At 44.0% G+C, this 19,962-nt stretch overlaps 4 protein-coding genes across 11 annotated transcripts in view; 2 read left to right on the top strand and 2 right to left on the bottom strand.

Annotated features, from left to right (window-relative positions):
- abi1a (abl-interactor 1a) overlaps nucleotides 1-3,717 on the top strand; it is a 44,556-nt gene extending 40,839 nt beyond the window's left edge. For 4 of the 6 annotated variants that reach the window (XM_056433575.1, XM_056433578.1, XM_056433577.1 and 1 more), the window contains 2 exons: nucleotides 1,653-1,838; nucleotides 1,913-3,717. In XM_056433575.1, the coding sequence (XP_056289550.1) occupies nucleotides 1,653-1,838; nucleotides 1,913-2,088 (362 nt within the window). In that variant the 3' untranslated portion in view covers nucleotides 2,089-3,717. Of the gene's footprint in view, nucleotides 1-898; nucleotides 983-1,652; nucleotides 1,839-1,912 lie in introns of all 6 variants that reach the window. The other 2 variants (XM_056433574.1, XM_056433576.1) reach the window with 1 other exon arrangement.
- A 46-nt stretch (nucleotides 3,718-3,763) lies between these two features.
- pdss1 (prenyl (decaprenyl) diphosphate synthase, subunit 1) lies at nucleotides 3,764-8,677 on the bottom strand. 3 transcript variants are annotated; one of them, XM_056433667.1, is made up of 11 exons: nucleotides 8,500-8,677; nucleotides 7,517-7,578; nucleotides 7,272-7,407; nucleotides 6,614-6,744; nucleotides 6,375-6,516; nucleotides 6,162-6,273; nucleotides 5,461-5,570; nucleotides 5,279-5,359; nucleotides 4,990-5,103; nucleotides 4,800-4,880; nucleotides 3,764-4,559 (listed from the first exon to the last, which is right to left on the bottom strand). In XM_056433667.1, the coding sequence occupies exons 1-11, from the start codon at nucleotides 8,659-8,661 to the stop codon at nucleotides 4,311-4,313; spliced, it is 1,380 nt and encodes a 459-aa protein (XP_056289642.1). In that variant the 5' UTR covers nucleotides 8,662-8,677; the 3' UTR covers nucleotides 3,764-4,310. The 3 variants fall into 3 exon arrangements, with proteins under 3 accessions (XP_056289642.1, XP_056289643.1, XP_056289645.1); XM_056433668.1 differs by having other exon boundaries at nucleotides 3,764-4,451; XM_056433670.1 differs by lacking the exon at nucleotides 8,500-8,677 and adding an exon at nucleotides 8,463-8,482.
- A 94-nt stretch (nucleotides 8,678-8,771) lies between these two features.
- Nucleotides 8,772-15,817, top strand: LOC130206006 (protein adenylyltransferase SelO-like). Its single transcript, XM_056433666.1, has 19 exons — nucleotides 8,772-9,509; nucleotides 9,595-9,713; nucleotides 9,792-9,920; nucleotides 10,086-10,150; nucleotides 10,236-10,292; nucleotides 11,234-11,332; nucleotides 11,609-11,676; nucleotides 12,092-12,179; nucleotides 12,263-12,332; nucleotides 12,498-12,570; nucleotides 13,145-13,228; nucleotides 13,313-13,442; nucleotides 13,904-13,948; nucleotides 14,400-14,481; nucleotides 14,568-14,660; nucleotides 14,846-14,922; nucleotides 15,076-15,116; nucleotides 15,202-15,281; nucleotides 15,450-15,817. Exons 1-19 carry the CDS (start codon nucleotides 9,284-9,286, stop codon nucleotides 15,570-15,572), a joined length of 1,749 nt encoding a protein of 582 aa, XP_056289641.1. The 5' UTR covers nucleotides 8,772-9,283; the 3' UTR covers nucleotides 15,573-15,817.
- A 152-nt stretch (nucleotides 15,818-15,969) lies between these two features.
- Nucleotides 15,970-19,962, bottom strand: part of apbb1ip (amyloid beta (A4) precursor protein-binding, family B, member 1 interacting protein) — a 30,565-nt gene continuing 26,572 nt past the window's right edge. Inside the window, exons 10-14 of the mRNA XM_056433665.1 lie at nucleotides 19,786-19,896; nucleotides 18,550-18,648; nucleotides 18,304-18,427; nucleotides 18,157-18,221; nucleotides 15,970-17,062 (exon numbers count right to left, since the gene is read on the bottom strand). Of these exons, the coding sequence (XP_056289640.1) occupies nucleotides 16,310-17,062; nucleotides 18,157-18,221; nucleotides 18,304-18,427; nucleotides 18,550-18,648; nucleotides 19,786-19,896 (1,152 nt within the window). The 3' untranslated portion in view covers nucleotides 15,970-16,309. The remainder of the gene's footprint in view (nucleotides 17,063-18,156; nucleotides 18,222-18,303; nucleotides 18,428-18,549; nucleotides 18,649-19,785; nucleotides 19,897-19,962) is intronic.

Raw genomic sequence — 19,962 nt, 5'->3', positions numbered from 1 at the left:
AGACTTTCAGCTTGAGAAATCAGGAACAAAAAGTGCATTGAAGTGATCTGTGAAGCCCCGCCCCCCTCTGAGAACGCGGTCACACTATGTTCTGCATTCACACCTGGATGAGATCAGATCACCAGCCAGACTCCAGATGTGGCCGGGTGTCTCACCTCTTGGGATATGATATACAGTCATAGTGGAACTCGGATTGAAATAATAATAAATAATTATTCACATTTTCATTGCAAAACATGATAAAATGATAACGGTGTGATTTTTGCAGAGATCTGTACAGAAGGAAATATGTTTTCTTTCTTTTTTTAAGTGCATAGGATATGATGTGTAGTCCAGGACTCCTCTGCTGCACACCTTCATTTAATTTAAAACAGTATTTTAAAACACCGTAATGCAATGTTTATCAAAAGAAGAAGTCTGAGCCGATCTGGAGGGAGTTTTTGAGGACATGTGTTGAGCTGGATGGCCCTCCAGTGCAAACAGCGCCCCCCTGTGGCCACCGGCCGCTATCACTTCTCTTCACTCACGAGCCTTCTGGCAGAAATCAAACCTCATCTTTTATCTTCTGGCCCCAGACACCACGTGACATCTCATCACAGACGTCACGTGAGCTTCTTTTCAAGCAGACGCTGCAGCTACAAGCAGTGGATTTAATTAATCTGTTGATTCAATCATTTAAAAAACAAAAAACATAACATGTATATTTGTATACTTTTAAATATCTGATTTGTCTCTGAGTCGACCGGTTAATTAACGTGACACGCCCTCACCCTGCTGCGCCTCACCGTGTCCTGTTAGACGTGTTCACGCTCACTGAGCTGCTGGGGATTGAGGTACTTTTCACTGATGAGCTTTCACTCTCTCTCTCTCTCTCTCCGCCTCTCCGCTGTGCTTTCAGTGTCTGTCGCTCCTCCCCCCCCCATGCCCCAGCTGACTCCACAGATACCTCTGACTGGCTTTGTGGCCAGGATGCAGGAGAGCAGTAAGTGAAGAGGCCAAGTCGTACTTCCCTCCTCGTCTGTGCCAAACACTCCCATTTCTAGAAACACCCAGCATGCATTGTGCTTGTTCATCTTCCCCGTCTTGTCCTCTTTTTGCAGCATGGAGCCCTCCGAGAACGCGTCTCATTAGAGCGCCGTCTTTGCATAACTTCCTGCTGTCCGGAGACGGATCGATCTCCTCGGCGATTAAACTTCGTCGCCAGTAAAGCTGCGTCGTGCTTTTTAATTATTTTATTTCCGCCTCCTGTTTCTAGAGGTTTGGTGTTTTATCACCGAGGCTCTGTATCGATATGCTGAACGTGGCGCTGCAGGGTCGAGCCGAGGTGAATGATAATGAGATCGGACTCTTTGCTGCCCTCTGCTGGACGGAGACGCGCATTACACCTACATATTCAGTTCAGGAAGAAACGGCAGTTCTTTTGATATATAATAAATTAGTGTTTGATAACATTTGAATTAAAATGTATCTACATTACTATGACTTCAATATTCAAATACTTTTTCCCTTTCGTAAACTCTTGGCACTAATTCTGCATGATTCAGCCGCCGCCCCCGCCTCCAGCACCAGACGCATGTTGACCCCGGTGCTCCTCGAGTTGTTTCTATTTATTTATTTATTTAAAATAAAAATCTCTCTCTCTGTCAAAAAAGTTGCAGATACTCCCACTCCGCCTCCTCCCCCGCCTCCGGAGGACATTCCCATGTTCGACGACTCCCCCCCGCCCCCGCCGCCCCCCCCGGTGGACTACGAGGAGGAGGACGCCGCCGTGGTGCAGTACAGCGACCCGTACGCCGACGGCGACCCGCTGTGGGCGCCCAAGACCTACGTGGAGAAAGGTCAGAGCGCGAGCCCCTCCCCCCCCCCCCCCCTCCGCTTATCTCAACCAACGTCTCACTCCCGGTTGTTTCAGTGGTGGCCATCTACGACTACAACCAGGACAAGGACGACGAGCTGAGCTTCATGGAGGGCTCCATCATCTACGTCATCAAGAAGAACGACGACGGTTGGTACGAGGGCGTGTCCGGCGGCGTCACCGGGCTGTTCCCCGGCAACTACGTGGAGTCCATCATGCACTACGCCGACTGAGGGGCGAGCGCGCGGCCGCGTCGCCTCGCGATCCACCGACGGACCGCCGCCATCCTCGACCCCCCGGGACGTTTAGACCCCCCTCTTTCTTGCTTTCTTTTTTTTATATGACAGAATGTTCTTTCCCTTACCGATTGCAAATAAAATTAAAAGTGATATCTATTTAGTTTATTTTTGGTGTTATACGAGGGGGGGGGAGGCGAGTTATGGAGTATGTACAACATAAGTGACTAAAGAACTGGACTGCACGCGCTCGCTCGGACGGTCACGCAGCTGAAGGATGTACGACGTCATCGTGGCCTGGACGGACATTCTTAGCGATATATATATTTTATTTTTCGTGAACAAGGAACATTCAGTTTTAAAGCGAACAAAAAAGCGACGTCACGTGAACACCTCCGGGTGTGTGTGTGTGTGTGTGTGAGACACGTGGGCTGCAGCCGCTTGGGGTTTCTGTAACGTGAACGTCGATATGATCTCATCGACCCCACAGAGGCTCGTTCGGGGGAAATTTACAAATTTAAAATACTGTATATGGTATTTCAAAAGACGCCTGAAAATCAGTCTGAGTTAAAAAGCATGCAGCATTTTAAAGATATATAATGTAATCTTAAGTTTATTGCCACTACGCTTCCATTACGTTGTAAATGTATCCACATTAAGTTTTTTTAAATTAATTTTATTACACTGTTGAAATCACTGAACCTTTTGAAGACTCAAGCCCCGCCCCCTCACTTCCCAAATGCCAATTTTTGGTATTTAACCCTTGTGTTGCCTTAGGGTCATTTTGACCCGAATCAATATTACACCCTCCCCCCGCCTTTGGGTCATTTTGACCCGATTCAATGTTTCACCCTCCTGTTACCTAAATATTTACTAACATATTTTACCCTTTGGGTTCAATTTGATGCCAGCAATTAAAACCTCCAGAAAATTATTAGAATTAATATTGTTTACCAAGTTTAAGTGTGAGGCACTTTGTTTGTTGACTACCGAAAGAACACCGACATTAAACATTGAATGGGGTCAAATTAATCCTAAGGCGGGGGGAGGGTGTAATATTGATTCGGGTCAAAATGACCCTAAGGCAACACAAGGGTTAAAAAAAAATCGAAATGGATTTTACGTTTTCCTTCTGACGGATCAGTTTTGACGCAAGAGAACAATTTCCATTTTTTTTTTTTACGATTACGTCACATCACTGTTTGTTCTGTACTAATCCACATCCGATCCGTGGGCTCCAAGCGGATTAAGATTGAAGTTGCCTTGTGACTGTTCCGACGCACCGCTGCCCAATAGACAACTGGATTACCGCGGCTCCGGAACCCTCCGGGCTGCACAGGTGTACATATTTTTTTTAAATCAGCTGTCACTCAGGTTTAGAATTCGGCCCTCAACCGCATCCAACACGACGACTCGTTTTCTTTTCTTAAACCATTTCAGGATACTGCCGCTCATGCTTTGATATTTTTTTCCCGCTTGCTTTAGAAATTTCCAATAATAAAAATCTATAAAAAATTCTGGCTCAATTTCATGGGTAGAAATATTGACGTCGGCCCTTCATTTGTACATATGTCGATTGAAAAAGTAATGTACAGTCTTTTATAATAAACTATTCTATGTACAACATGCACGGTGTGGTCACTCGGGAGAGAAGAAAAAAAGGGGAGGCGGCTTAAACAAATAGCATAATTGTCAGTTTATTGATCACACAGTAATGAAGATGTTTAAGGCCTTAATAGCTTGAACTTGGCAATAAATAACAAGATCAAAACAGACCCATGACCTTCTGGTCTGAGGTGCGGACGAATCGTGAAATGACGACATCGTCCGCTTGGCACACAGCCAGCGCGAGACGACCAGTGAATGACGTGAACATCTGGATTGATGAGTTTTCAGCGATATCCAATCGTTTAAAAAGTTCATATTTCCTTTTTTTTTTTTCTCCTTCAAATTATCAGTGTGTTGCCAGTCAGGGAATCTGAACATGTTTGCACAAAAACACGTTTATTTAAATATATATATTTATATTCATGGTGTGTAGCACACCAGCACCAGGAGTCCTTTCCGAACCAAACTCGTGGGTTTTTACTTTAAAGCAACGTTTTCGTCCGACTCCGGTCAGCGCAAACGTGAGAGTTCAAGGTGAGTGGTGGCTCTGCCCCCCCCCCCCCCCCCCCCGCAGGTAGCGGGGCGGAAGTGCAGCCCGGCAGAGAGGAGGGTCACTTGTCTCTGGTCAGCACCATCTCCGTGACCCGGATGAGGGCGTCTCTCTCGGCCGACGGCCTCAGCATGCTGATCTGCCTGACGGCCTCGTCGCAGTAGCGGCGCGCCAGGAATTTGGTCTGCTGCACGCCGTCGCTCTGGAGGAGGAGGAGGAGGAGGTCGTTATAATCTTCATTTAAGATCTTCATCTCCTCCGCAGCTAAACGCACGCCGCCGGGGGCGTTGGAGCATTTCGAGGAGCTCAGCTGCTGGTAAAATATGAAATAATCCATCAACAACTCACGAAAACTGCAAAATAAAATCCCGTTATCACCAACTAGAAGCTGAGGGAAGGTTTTGGTCACACACTGTTGACTTCACATGAATCAAAGCTTCATTTTGAGTATTCCTCCACCTTAGTTTACGATGCAGGAAGCCAATTGTTTTTAAAGTCTAGTTCAGGTAGCAACGTCCACCTGGAGGCATCGCAGCCCTTCGAGTCTCACCTGGAGGACGAACTGCCAGGCTCGGTCGATGTCTCCTTTGGAGCTGAAGCGTCTCATGATCATCGCGTGGAGCTCGGGAAACTGAAGCGGAGGAACAGGAGTCGACGTAAACCGGCGGCCGCGACGCAGGAATATAAACACAATTCATTTAAAATGTACAGTTTCCACGACGCGTCAACTCCCCCCTCACCTGCTGGCACGCGAACAGGACCGGCCCGGTGGCCAAGCCCAGTTTGAGGTCGGCGGCCGAGGGCTTCCCCAGGTGGCTCACTCCGGACGTGAAGTCCAAGACGTCGTCCACCAGCTACGAGACGGAGGAGAAATTAATTTCATCCTCTCAAAAAGATGTACAAAGTTAAACGTCAACAGAAGGATGTTCTGGTTTCTTGTGTTTTGAGGCTTCGGGTCAAATAAACCACGAGTGGCTGACACAAATATATATTTTTTTAAATATGAAAAGCAGGAACTGCAGAGCGAACCTGAAACGCGATGCCGATGTTCTCCCCGTACTTGTAGGCGATTTCATGAACATCCGGGTCAGAACTCACCTGAACGCACACCTTCAACGATACGGGAAGAGACAAACAGAAACACGCGTCAGGGTAGAAACCGAGTCTCTCCCCCGGCGCCGCGGCGTTTGTGCGAAACGGAACGCACATACTGCTTTGCAGCTGTTGGCGATGAGGCTGGCCGTCTTCTTGAAGGTCTTCTCCAGGTAGTGCTTGAAGCGCTCGTTCGCGTTCTCCTTGGAGCCCAGCTGCATGAACTCGCCTGCAAGCACAGAGACGCATTGAGGAGGAGCCGTTTGGGTTGGAAATGGACGGATTAGCAGAATCTGGGTTCTCACTGGCTCCCAAATCATCGAGATCGCCCTCTGGTGGCTGGAGGCCGTATAGACTTTAAGCACATGGGCCTAAAGAATATAAAATGTAAATGATGTAAAATATATATCTCTCTTTCAGATGGTTTCTGTCACCAGGCTGATGTTTTTCTGGTTTTAATGAGTCGTTTGAGTTTTGACGGCTGCTTTGCACACAGAGTGGAGACATTAAGAGGAAGGAACTGTTACATCACGTCAACTGTTGAGACCAAACGGTTAAACTCTCCAATTTTGACGTCGTTTAAGATTCATTTGCTCATCAGAACGGCTCACTGGACTTTGTCTGAAGGAGGAGCTCACACTGGTCTAGACACGAAGAAGAAGTCGGAGGATATTTTGGCTTCACTGTTGCACATTGGGATATTTAAACACTCCGTGGTTCAGACAGTTTGACGTTCAAACGATTTTAAACGGCTTCCAATGTGCTTGAAGAGAAACTGCCGAGTTAATAAAGACTGACAGCGTGAGGAGTGATGCTGTACCTCGCACCAGATCCTCCATCACCTGCGACATCACTTTCACAACGTCGTTGTCCCCGATACGAGCCATCGCCATGGAGGCGGTCGACAGGATGAAATCTCCAGCCAAGATCGCCTGGGAGAGGGAAAAAAATAAAAATCATCATTTACATACCGTAAAAGAATTGAGTGGCAGTGAAGCAACAACATGAAAAGCTCCTGAGCGTTTTTCACCACCTTCTTTTCCCCCCACAACTCGTTGATGGTTCTCTTTCCCCGCCGTTGACCCGACCCGTCGATCACGTCGTCGTGCACCAGGCTGGCCGTGTGGATCATCTCTGCGATCATCGCGATGGTCCGCTGCCCCGGGAGCAAATCTCTACGGCGGGAAGAGAGAGGAAATAAGCGCCTGGATTGAGCTCAACAACAGGGTCAGAGTGAATCTATGACGATGTGGGCGAGGGATCCGACGTTACCCGGATCTGTTGCTGTGCGCGTTCAGGGCCCGAGCCATGAGGATGACGATCATCGGTCGGATGGCTTTGCCCTTTCCATCGAAGTAGTAGTCGCATAGCGACTTCAGCTCCTCTTTGGATACAAATAGCTCCTGGGAGGTCATAAAAGTCATGCGTTTTAAGTTAACGTATAACTAATATATTTTGGTGATGACAGGAAATGGATGGCTCACTTTCTGTTTCTTTAAAAAAAAAAAAAAAAAAGGCATAATGTCAGCTAAAAACTCCTAATTATTACCTTCGCATTGAAAATGCGGAAGGTTATGTTTGGATCGACGTGTATTTATTTATTGATTTGTATGCGTTTTACTCGTGTAACTCAAAACATATTCAACCAAATCGCATGAAATTTGGTGGGATGATTGGTTATTATCCGGGGACCATTTGATTCGATTTTGGGATCAATCGGGTCAAAGGTCAAGGTCATGAAAAGGTCAAAATCTTCTTCTTACCATAGCACGGTCAATTTCGATCCAATTGGCATGCAGCTAATGCCAAAATGTTCATAATTCAATGCCCAATCTTGTGATATGCAAAAGTATGCGTTCTACCGAGTGCCCGTTCTAGTTTCACATGCAGGGTAAACGTAGTGCACACTCTCCGTATTTGAATATCGTACCTTTCTGATGTCATCATATAAATTTGTTAAATCTTTCTCTGCTAATGTGTACGGGTCCTTCAGCTTCACGTCGGTGTGTAGGTGATGTCGGCGACGGCAACACTGTAGTGTCGGTGTCAGCAGCCGTGAAGTGTGCCTGGAGAAAAAGATAAAACGGTAACTGTCAAATACACATATTTTATTTTCATATACATTTAAAAAGAATTTGAAAAAACGCTGGAAAGAGTTTGGTTACAACAACTCACCCGGGTAGAGAGGTGGGAGGGTTAAAGGTTTTTAGGTGTGTAGGTTGCGCCGATAGCTGCCCCTGAAACAACAAAATCACACCTAATGATTTTAGACAATATTTGTTGTGTATTTTTATTTATTTGTTGTGTATTTTTATCCAGTCGATCATTGCAATAGAAATACAATAATATTCTAAATAATATACAAAAAAGAAAGACTGAAAAGGTATAGGTAGAAGCAGAAATGCTTATATATTCCTATTCTAAATATCTATTATATATTTTAAATACTTTTTAAAAAAGGTCAAAAGAGGACAAACTTAAAGCGTGTTGGAAACCGTTCGCTGCAAAAACGACGCGATGCAAAATACAAATAACCCAATTCAAATCTGAAGTCTGTTTACATTATTTCAGGTTGGAAATGTACTTTTTCTCCATGCTTTGGCATTTAAAACCAGTAACACGTTTTTTTTGGAAGAACAGGCTTTGCTGGCCCAATATGTGGACACGCCCCTTCTTGCACATCGTTGTAACTAATGAGGAAACAACAAAGACTTAAATAAGGACAACAAGATGAGCGAAGATACTGAAACGGTACATAGATTAAATAACAGGATAAAAGTCCAAATAAAATGAAAGAAAACATTAAATAAAACATGCAAATGGACGGTGACGTTGGTTAGACTTAAAGTAGACCAAGATGAAAGTAGAGGCCGCCAGTCGATGCATTCCTCTGCCCTCTTAAAAGCAGGCCATCTTGACCTTTGACCTTAATAGCGCTGAGGAAGTTCTGCACATACCAACAACAAACCCAGACGTCAACAGGTCCGCATTCCTTTACGGCAGTCAACACGAGACTCTTTCGCTAAAATAAAACGTGCCCAACGTTGCAGAGAAGTCGAAGAACAGCAGAGAGACGTCAACACGCCCGAAGTCTGAGCGACGAGTCCATTCATGTTCTCACCGACGGCTCCGCGGTGACCTTCCGGGGCTCGACTCACCTCGCTGCCCGGCCCGGGGCTCCACGACGTCCGCCCGGCAGAGGACGCGGAGGGCGGCGGCCCGGAGCGGCCGTTAAAGTGCCTCGAGGTGTCCAACAGACCCGTGCTGGTGCAGTTCGCGCTCCATCTCCGGCACTGCCTCAGCCACCGGCACGCCGCCATGTTCCCCGAGCGTTCGGGCGTCAGACAGGTTATATATATTTGAGCGGAACCGGAAATACGTCACGTCTGACTCGGTTTCCCGGACATGGAATTATCGCCCCCGGAGTTGAGACAAACGTTTATGAATTGCTTTAAAGTTGTGTTTGTTTTAAATCAGAAATGCAGCGGTAGATCTAAACTACGATTGTTGCTCTCTAAACAGAAGATATAAAATTCGTCTTCTTAAAAATAGCACGGGGAAGTGTAGCTCGCCGTTAGCTACTATTTGGGGCTAGTAGCTGGGTAGCTGTAGCTAGCTAACTTTACTGATATTTTCAATCTTCACCCAGTTTATTAATATATAATCTGGGTAAACTGTAAATGCCGAATAAAAATGCCCTTTCGTTCACATACTGTTAAAAAACAAATTCAAGACTGAGTCTTAGTAGTTGTTATTTTGTTGAGATTACTTTAAAACGTACAAATGCTTGTTGAGCTTCGGGTCTCCTCGTATAAACTAAAAAGCTAAAGTATAATGAACTTAAAGGAGTTAAGAAAGTAAACAGTAATATACCCATTTGCAAAGCTTCAACTGCATCGGTGCTGACAGTCCAGTCGCTTTGAGGCAGCTGCTGTGTCTGACATGTGGAGCCCCTGGCCTGTGTCGGTGTTTGCTCTGGTAGCAGCTTCCAGTTTCACACCGGTACATGTTCTGGAGTTCTGCCCGGACCCGGACTCACATAGTCACGACAATACGGCATCAGACAGCCAGCTGTCCCCTAACACTTTCAAATCCAGGTGGAACATCAGTGTTTCAACCCTTATGCAGAACCTGGACCAGTTCAGGGTGTCCAGCAAGAAGCTACTCGGTAGGCCGACATGTGTTTTTAGGTGAATACAAAAACAGTGACAGTAATAACGTAAAATGTTCAATCATGTCTGTTCTCTCTGCAGAAGCATTCCCAATCGATGTGGTTGACGGTAACTTTGCTCGCTCTGTAAAGAACTGCATATTCTCCAAATCCAGTCCGACGCCCCTGAAGGGCCCGTTGAGACTGGCGGCAGCTTCTAAGGTGACGTCACGACAACGTCAGCATCAGCATCACAGTGAGACGTGAAGAATTCATCACATCTGACACGTGTCTCCACAGGAGGTCGTGGAGGGGATTTTAGACGTAGATGTGGCCGTGACCCAGTCGGATGATTTCCTGCATTATGCCGGCGGTGGCAGACTGCTACCGGGATCAGAACCCCTCGCTCACAGATATGGGGGTCATCAGGTAAAGATGAAAGTGTTTTCCGTGTATTGTGCATGCATAGTCATCAAATCTGGGATAAAAGTGAAGGAAATGTTGAAGCCACTGTAAATATTCTGTGAGATAATATCATCACATCACAGCCGATGGCTTTGAAATGTACTGACGAAGATCTTATCTCATCATCAGTTTGGCTACTGGGCCGGGCAGCTGGGTGATGGTCGAGCACATTCTCTCGGTCAATACACCAACAGGTCCGAATATATTTTTAAAGTAGGTTCCGTCCTGTAAATTCAAGGTGCATTAGAGTTCACACTTTAACCTTTATTCGCGCCACAGGAAAGGAGACGTGTGGGAACTGCAGCTCAAAGGCTCTGGGAAAACACCGTACTCGAGGTATGTCTCATATCCAGATCGTATGTATCTGATTTAACCAAATTAACCTGACTTTTTCGGTGCATTTACAACTTTTATGTGGCCGAGCACCATCCGCTTGTCATTCAATCGCCCTCTAATTACATTTTGTTTTCCCAATCCGCCGCTTCAATGTGAATTTGATCATTTCAATGCGGATATCCATTGTTAGTGACAGAATTTCAGGGTCATAGTGATATTTTATTCTCATTTGGACAATATCACTGAGATAAAGATGAACTATTTCAGTGTCAAATATACCATTCAATAGAAATAAATATAATAATATACACTACCGTTCAAAAGTTTGGGGTCACCCAGACAATTTCGTGTCTTCCATGAAAACTCACACTTTTATTTATCAAATGAATTGAACATTTCATAGAAAATATAGTCAAGACATTGACAAGGTTAGAAATAATGATTAATATTTGAAGTATTAATTTTGTTCTTCAAACTTCAAGCTCAAAGGAAGGCCAGTTGTATAGCTTATATCACCAGCATAACTGTTTTCAGCTGTGCTAACATAATTGCACGGGTTTTCTAATCAGACATTAGTCTTCTAAGGCGATTAGCAAACACAATGTACCATCAGAACACTGGAGTGATAGTTGATGGAAATGGGCCTCTATACACCTCTGGAGATATTTCATTAGAAACCAGACGTTCCACCTAGAATAGTCATTTACCACATTAACAATGTATAGAGTGTATTTTTGATTAATGTTATCTTTATTGAAAAAACAGTGCTTTTCTTTGAAAAATAAAGACATTTCTTAGTGACCCCAAACTTTTGAACGGTAGTGTTTATTAATGCAAAGAATAGAGAAATGTCGACAGTTATTTCTTGTATTTCGAATCTCTATTTTGAAACTATCTTTCATCCGGCTATCTTTGATGTGAATTTGATCATTTCGACGCAGGTCCGGAGACGGCCGAGCTGTGATCCGTTCCTCCGTGAGGGAGTTCCTGTGCAGCGAGGCCATGCAGTCCCTGGGTGTTCCCACCAGCAGGGCCGCCAGGTGAGGGCCAGGAGGCCGCGGACCGGGTCCATGGGTCCAAGGATCTGCTTGTTCATGGTCCGGGTTCACAGAACCTGTTTCGTTCAGTCAGCAATAAAAAGGGAGTTTATTAAAAGTGTTTTCCAGACCTCAACCCTGTTTCCTCTGCTCTTCATGACATGGAGAAGAACTCAGTATTCACATGAATGGACGAGTTTTATACATTTAATTAAGACGAATAAAGTTATGGAAGACGTTTTAATCTGCGGCTGATGATGATAACTCGCTTTGTTTCAGTCTGATCGTAAGCGACGAGCCGGTGACGAGGGATCGGTTCTACAACGGCAACGTGGAGACGGAGAGAGGTGCAGAGCGCTAACAAATACCTTTTTTTCTCTTTACGTTTAAGGGTTACCTTCGCATGCGGAAGGTTATGTTTTGATCGCCGTGTATTTATTTATTTATTTGTATGCGTGTTCCTCGCATAACAAAAAAAGTTTTAAACCGAATCGCGTGAAATTTGGTGGGATGGTTGGTTATTATCCGGGGACCATTTGATTGGATTTTGGGATCAATCGGGTCAAAGGTCAAGGTCATGGAAAGGTCAAAATCTTCTTTTTACCATAGCGCGGTCAATTTGTATCCAATTGGCATGCAACTAATGCCAAAATGTTCATAATTCAATGCCCAATCTTGTGATAGGCGAAGGTATGCGCTCTACCGAGTGCCCGTTCTAGTTTTGTTTAGTGTTTTACTCGAGCTTCTTTCCTTGTTTCACAGGAGCCGTTGTGCTCAGGTTAGCCAAGTCGTGGTTTCGGATCGGCTCTCTGGAGATTTTGTCTCAAAGTGGAGAGATTGATCTCCTGAGGTGATTGTTGTGTTGTATTATCTCTCTCATTGGCCAAGAAAGCTGCAGCACGGGACATAACGTTGTTGCTCTGTTGATTTCAGAAAGCTGGTGACCTTCGTGATTGACGAACATTTTCCTTCAATCGATTCAGATGACCCAGATAAATATTTGGTGAGTAAGGGGAAAAAAACGCTGAATACGAGGTCATGTGGTGTCGAAACTGATAAACCTCTGGCATCGACTACGGGGATTAAACTGTTCCCGCTGGATTAACTGTGACGTAGTTACTTCACTGTTCTATACTCTGTATTTAATTGTGTTAAAAAAAAATTCTAGGTGTTTTATTCCACGGTCGTAAATGAAACCGCACATCTGATCGCCCAGTGGATGTCGGTTGGGTTTGCACACGGTGAGCGCTGATCCTTTCATCAAACAGTTTGTGTCAACATCTGCAACATATATATTTATACACTCGCATTCAAAAGTTTGGGGTCGCCCAGACAATTTGGTGTTTTCCATGAAAACTCAAACTTTTATTCATCAAATGAATATAAAATATAATCAAGACATTGAGAAGGTTAGAAATAATGATTTTTATTTGGAATATTAATTTTGTTCTTCAAACCTGTGGCTCAAAGGAAGGCCAGTTTCAGAGCTTCTCTCAGCAGCATAACTGTTTTCAGCTGCGCTCACATAAAAAGGGTTTTCTACCCCTCCGTTAATCTTCTAAGGCGATAACACAACGTACCATTAGAACACTGGAGATGGGCCTCTACACACCTCTGTAGAGACTTCATTAAAAACCAAAGAATAGTCATCTACACATTAACTATGTAGAGAGTGTATTTATGATTAATTCAATGTTATCTTCATTGATAAAAACAGTGCTTTACTTTGAAAAATAAGGACATTCCAAGTGACCCCAAACGTTTAAACGGTAGTATATGTATATAATATATATATATTGTGTCTTACCACTATAGGTGTGTGCAACACGGATAACTTCAGCCTCCTGTCCATCACCATTGATTACGGTCCATTCGGCTTCATGGAGGCGTACGACCCCGGTGCGTCGACGGCGAGCGCGTTCCACTGAAGGAACCGGAACGTCCCGCTCTCCTCGAACGTCAAACAAAGTTTCATTTTTGCAGATTTCGTGCCCAACACTTCTGACGACGAGGGCCGATACGCCATCGGAGCTCAGGCCGACGTGGGACAGTTCAACCTGGAGAAGCTGTCGGCGGCTCTCGGCCCGGTGCTGTCTCTGCAGCAGCAGAACGAGTAAGAACCCCCCCCGGTGTTTATGTTCAGGCAACTTTCAGCCGTGTGTGACTTGTATTGATGTGTTTACCATCAGTATGAAGTCAGGGTTCCTACGGTCACGGAAAACCTGGAGAAGTCATGGAATTAAAAAATATTTCAAAGGCCTGGGAAAAAATGAAATCCCAAAAGTTTTGGAAAAGTCATGGAAACGTGTGAAATATTCCCGTGTTAATTTACGCTATATGCTGTATGCTTTGGAATTCTCATTGTCAGTATAAAATACGACATGTTCTCACTTTCTCACGTATACACCGAGATTTCACACAATGTTTGGTCATGGACATTTGGTTTAAAGTCCTGGAAAAGTCCTGGAAATCCATTGGTCAACGTGTGTATGAACCCTGAAAGTGCAACATCACCTTTTCATATCATATGAATATCATTTCGGACTGACGTGTCGTCTTCTCTTTTTTTTCCAGGGCTAAAAGGATTTTAAAAGGATTTGCGGATATTTACCGGAAGAGGTGAGGTCCGTGTGAGATGATGACTCGTCCTTTTATCTCGTCCTTGATTGTAATTTCAAGCAGTCAGAGAGATTATAGAGTATTTTTACCTTCGCATTTTCAATGCGGAAGGTTATGTTTTGATCGCCGTGTATTTATGTATTTATTTGTTTATTTGTATGTGTGTTACTCGCATAACTCAAAAAGTATTAAACAGAATCGCATGAAATTTGGTGGGATGATTGGTTATTATCCAGGGGCCATTTGATTAGATTTTGGGATCGATCGGGTCAAAGGTCAAGGTCATGGAAAGGTCAAAATCTTCTTTTTACCATAGCACGGTCAATTTCTATCCAATTGGCATGAAACTAATGCCAGAATGTTCATAATTCAATGCCCAATCTTGTGAAATGCGAAGGTATGCGCTCTACCGAGTGCCCGTTCTAGTTCTAGCTGTTTTCATGTGTTTCAGGATGAATCAGCTGTTTCAAGCTAAGCTGGGGCTCCTGGGGGAGCAGGAAGACGACGGCGACCTCATCGCCTCCCTGCTGAAGGCAAGTCGCCCACAACGAGTCGCTCGCTTACTCCACCAGACGTGTTCACATTGTTCGTCTCACCGTCTCCGCGTTTGCCTCGTCAGATGATGGCGGACACGCGATGCGACTTCACCATGACCTTCAGGCAGCTCAGTGGAGCTTCAGCCCAGCAGCTTCACGACGGGGACTTCGCTCAGGTAGAGAAGCAGCTTTAGGATGAGGAAGTGGTGGTAAAGAGGACGAAATCATGATCGTTATGTCGGTCTATCCGAATATTCAATTTGTGTTATTAGTATGCAGGTAATAAAATGCAGAGGATATAATATTAGGATGTTGAAGTTTGATTTTCAGGTTTCTTTTTTTTCCCATTTTGTTTTGTTAGTTGTGGGCTCTTGAAGACTTGTCGTCCCACAAGCTCTTCTCTGATTGGCTGAGCATGTACCAGCTCCGGCTCATGAGGTAAGCAGCCAGATGAACAGACCGTGCTCCGCTTGGTTTGGGATCATGAGTTCTGAAATTCTCACACGGGCCTGAAAACATTCTCTTATTTCTATTTGGTGTCCTAATGTTTAAAAATATATATATATAAAAGAGTTTGTTTCCTCTGTTCAGACAACATGATAGTGATCGGGATCGCCAGCAGAGGATGAAAAGTAAGCCACACAATGTGTCGATTTGAATGTGTAATATGTCATTATTTTAGGATAAGTTTGACTGATTGTGAACATTTTCTTGCAGAAGTGAACCCCAGATATGTGCTGAGGAACTGGATGGCAGAATCTGCTATAACGAAAGCTGAGAAAAATGATTTTTCTGAGGTGTGTATATGACTTTTTAAATATTTCTATCACACTTTATGCGTTTTTTAAACATACCATGTGATATTTTTAATTATATTTGTTCACGATATACTATATTTAAATATAAGTACCACGGTTTCATAATGTTTGAATGATTTTTAGCTGCAGTTATTCTTTCCCCACTAGGTGGCGCTGCTCCACCACATCCTGTCGTTTCCCTTTGTTACACAAGAGACTGCAGAGGAGGCGGGCTACGCCGCAAGACCTCCCTCGTGGGCCAAGAGGTTAAAGGTCAGCTGTTCCTCCTGAGAGACACTCGAGTGAAGAGGAATACGTCCCAACGGAGACTTTATGGTCCGTTTTTATGCCGGTTGGAAAACAATCCAAAAAGTCAAAATCATGGCTCTTAATGTTCTCTTCTTGTAAGATTGCGCAACACGCGTGGATACAGTGACCAGCAATAAAAGAGTGCTGCAGAGGAATCCACATTTAGAAGTGATAAACATTTTATAATGTCCATTTTGACACCTAAATAAATTCAAAGATCTGCAGAAGATGGTGTACTGTTTTTTTTTTAGAACCATGTTCGCATACAGTACGAATATTCACCTTATTCATGTACTTTACACACACACAGCTACTGAATGGAAACCAGCTCAATTGTTTACAAGAAAACTCAACAAATTAATCCAATAAAAAAAGGACGTTGGTGCGTTATCTAGGTTTTATTTAACTCGGTCATTTGAAAGCTAATATAAATGGACATTTTGTTTAAAGTATTTACAGCCTTCCATGCAAGCATATGTACAATTCTATGAAAATGTCTCTCTGAACTATATTGTACTTTTTTGTAATGTTTTCTCTTGATCATATTAACCTGTTCACTTAAATTCATGCAAAGTGACGTCTTGGATAAGCCGTAACAGAAAAAAGATTGGATGTGCATCGGTTCTCCGGAGGAGAAGAAGAAGTCTGTATTGATCTCCACGTTGTTCTTCATGATGGAGTTTCCGGTATTGTGATGGATGATTAATATTCGACACCCTCTAGTGGTGGCTACGCTTCTTGTTCATGGCCAGCGCCAGTTCTGACATAAAGTCTCCACCTCCCCCGCCACGCAGAGATGGTGTAGTCCTCTTCGGCACCGCAGGAGGCCTCTTCTTCAGCGAGCCGGCGGGCCGCGCCGCTACTCGTGGGGCAGCAGGAGGAGGAGGAGGAGGAGGCACTCCACCCCCTGTGAACATCGGTGGAGGCGGAGGTAAAAACCCTGGTTCTGGTGGTGGAGGAGGCAGAGACTGGTCCTCCGCCCTGAAGCTCACCGGGGGAGGCGGCGGCAGTACGGAGTTCAACGGCGGCGGAGGAGGAAACAGAGGACTGGAGCCGGCGGCCGGGGGAGGGGGCGGGAGGAAGTCCGGCGGGGCCTCCGAGGCATCGTCGGCGGGCGGGGGCCGCGGCGGAGCGGGGAGGTGGACCATCGCAGGCGGAGGCGGGGGGAAGTTGGTCGGCAGGTGTCGCGGAGGGAGGAAAGGTTTGGAAGAACTTTTGCCAGCCAGAGGAGGAGGGAGGAAGGGCTCTGGAGGAGGAGGAGGAAGGATGTGTGCCAGAGGAGGAGGAGGAGGAAGGATGTGTGACGGAGGAGGAGGAGGAAGGATGTGTGACGGAGGAGGAGGAGGAGGAAGGATGTGTGCCGGAGGTGGAGGAGGAAGGATGTGTGACGGAGGAGGAGGAGGAAGGATGTGTGACGGAGGTGGAGGAGGAAGGATGTGTGACGGAGGAGGAGGAGGGACATGTCCAAAGTCCTGAGAAGACAGAAGATAACATGATCCAACATTTGTACTACATGACATTCACAACATATGTTTGTGAAGTATTACATACTTTATATTTAAACACAAATCATATGACACACATTAAAACTTTTAATGACTTTTTTTTACCACCATTCTGACTTTTTAACATATTTATCTTGAACCCTCCTGTTGCTTTAGGGTCAATTTGACCACATTCAATGTTTAACCCTCCTGTTACCTTTATATTTACTGACATATTTTACCCTCGGGGTCAATTTGACCCCAGCAATTAAAACCTCCAGAAAATTATTAGAATTAATAGTTTCCCAAGTTTAAGTGCGAGGTACTTTATGTTTTTTGTTGACTACCTAAATAGCCCTTTAAATATATAAAAAAGTTGATATTTCTTATATGTTTGACAGTGAAAAACAGCCTGGGGTCAAATTGAGCCCAAAGAACACCGACATTAAACATTGAATGGGGTCAAATTGACCCTAAGGTAACAGGAGGGTTAACAGCTATATTTTTGACTTAATTACTTTTTTTGGCATACTATATTGTGAATTTCATGACATACATTTAATGTAATTCATGACTGTAATGACATACACATTTTTCATTAGCTGCAAGTTATAATTTTTGTATGATTTATTTATGACTTTGCTAGGGCTTGTAATGACTATTTAATAACATTTCATGAAATAATTTGAATAATAAATAAATAATAATACTAATAATAAATAATTTGTATGGCAAATTATATGATATAAATATTGTTTTACTTAACTATAACTGTTTTTCTATATATGTTATGACATGCTATATCGTGCTTTTTTCATGACACTTCTATGAGTTACTAAACTGTAACCTTTTTAATAACAGACCCTGGGAACAACACATTGTAATCCTTTCTGTTGGTCGTGCTTCCTTCATAAACCCTGAAACAGACGGTTAATATCAACATGTATGATCTTCTACCTTTTTAAAAACCCTTTTGTCCAATTTCTCGACACAACCCCAAAAACATCACCGTTAGAAACACGTTCACGGACTAAACAATGATGAACAAGATACTTTGATGATGAAGATGGAGAGTGCGGTACCGTAGCGGCCGGTCCCGGTCCGGGCTTCACGGCGTGCCCGTTGGCCTGGCCAGCGGGGGATTTAACTGGAAGGGGACAAACAAACACGGTGAGGTCCGACCTCGACCGTCACCACGTCCTCTCGCTCTGCAGCGTGGGGGGCCGTACCTGTGATGGGCGGTGAGGGCGTCGACGGATTGGAGCTGGACGGAGTGCTTCGGTTGGTCCACGCCGAGGTCGTCGCGGCCTTCTTCTCGGCCGTTTTGTAGTTTTCATACAGCGACGCTCCGTACTGGAAGGGCAAGAGAGAGAGGGCATCATGGGGAGGGGCAAGAGAGAGAGGGCATCACAGGGAGGGGCAAGAGAGAGAGAGGGCATCCGGTCATCATGCAATGCAGAGGTGGTCAGATGTACCTTAGCGATCCGTATTCCCGTCACCCAAAGGTTCATGGAGGAAGCGTCGTCGCAGCAGAGGTACTTGATGTACTGAGACTCTTTCTGGATCTGAGGATGCTGGAGAAACAAATACACACGGTACACTTGTTAGGAGAGAACATACTTTGTTACGTGTATTTTCCCCACTTAAAACAGATCTATACATATATATATAAGTATATATATATATATACTTATATATATAAATATGTATATATACTTATATATATAAATATATATATATATACATATTTATATATATAAATATATCTATATAGATATATATACACATTTATATATTTATAATTATATATATAAGTATATATATATATATTATATATTTATAATTATATATAGATATAAATATATATATTTATAAATATATATATATATAATATATACAAATATACATATTTATAAATATACATATATATAAATATATATATATATATACATACATACACACACACAGACATACATCTCAACATTTTAAAAACCTTCAAAATTAGAGTACCACAAGGGGGCAGAGTGAGTCTAGAATCAGAGTTAAATGGATGCTATATGTTTAATTATAACGAAGTCAGCATTTATCTGAACATGGCCAAAGTTAGAGAGATGTGCCATTGAGCCAAAAAACCGCTATATCTGCTGATTCTAGTATATTTCCCAGAGAAGATAAGAGGAAAAGAAAGAAAAGAGGACTTTCACATCCCTTTCGGTCGCGCCACCACCAACTCATGTCTTCTTTCCTCCTCGATGAGTACGACCAGGACCTCCCATCATTGTGAATACTCTGCTTCATCGTACTCTCTCACACACATGGTGTCATTTAAAGAAATATTAGGAGCTGCTTAAAGAGTCATCTTTCTCTCTCTCACCGCTTTCAATTCAATTTGACAAAACTGTCTTCTCTCACTTCTTCAACTTAAAGTGATTATTGCGTTTCACTGCTCCAGGAAAGTGGACAGTATCTGTGTGGCTGACCGTACAATCGAGAACCAACCGGCGATATTCAATTCCGAGTCGATGTCTCTTGCAATATACAAAAAAAGAGAAACAAAAAACACAGAAAACAGTTGCGGTGACAAGGCGGCGCCTCGGGAGTGTCGCTGTCTCACTTTTTCTTCGGTAAGGGGAAGTCGCAGCTTCTCTTGTTTACGAGCGAAACGGACGTGTGGTTTCCTGAGAAAGACGAGATCGATAAGACAAACTTACTTTCAGGAGGAAGCAGAAGTCGGTGGGCGCTTTGTATTTGCCCTTAAAGTCTTTTCCAAAGTAGATATTCAGGTTGTCGAACTGGACGAAACAGACGAGGTCCCGGGACGACTGGAAGAGAAATCAGGGATGTCGTTACAAATGGAGCCGAATCGGCACTTTTTGACATTTTCGAGT

This window comes from Pseudoliparis swirei, chromosome 16, assembly GCF_029220125.1.
Source record: "Pseudoliparis swirei isolate HS2019 ecotype Mariana Trench chromosome 16, NWPU_hadal_v1, whole genome shotgun sequence".
Taxonomy (NCBI): domain Eukaryota; kingdom Metazoa; phylum Chordata; class Actinopteri; order Perciformes; family Liparidae; genus Pseudoliparis; species Pseudoliparis swirei.
The sequence above is the reverse complement of the archived record's forward strand: the minus strand, read 5'-3'. Positions and strand labels throughout refer to the sequence as shown.

Bases quoted from the DNA above. Each gene is read 5' to 3' on its own strand.
- pdss1 (XM_056433667.1), bottom strand. From the start codon at position 8,661: ATGGCGGCGTGCCGGTGGCTGAGGCAGTGCCGGAGATGGAGCGCGAAC. The intron at 5,104-5,278 runs GTTCGCTCTGCA...TCCGTCTCGTAG, and splicing joins ACATCGGCATCGCGTTTCAG to CTGGTGGACGACGTCTTGGA. The intron at 4,560-4,799 runs GTGAGACTCGAA...TTTTACCAGCAG, and splicing joins CCTGGCAGTTCGTCCTCCAG to CTGAGCTCCTCGAAATGCTC.
- LOC130206006 (XM_056433666.1), top strand. From the start codon at position 9,284: ATGTGGAGCCCCTGGCCTGTGTCGGTGTTTGCTCTGGTAGCAGCTTCC. The intron at 11,677-12,091 runs GTGCAGAGCGCT...CTTGTTTCACAG, and splicing joins CAACGTGGAGACGGAGAGAG to GAGCCGTTGTGCTCAGGTTA. The intron at 15,117-15,201 runs GTAAGCCACACA...ATTTTCTTGCAG, and splicing joins TCGCCAGCAGAGGATGAAAA to AAGTGAACCCCAGATATGTG.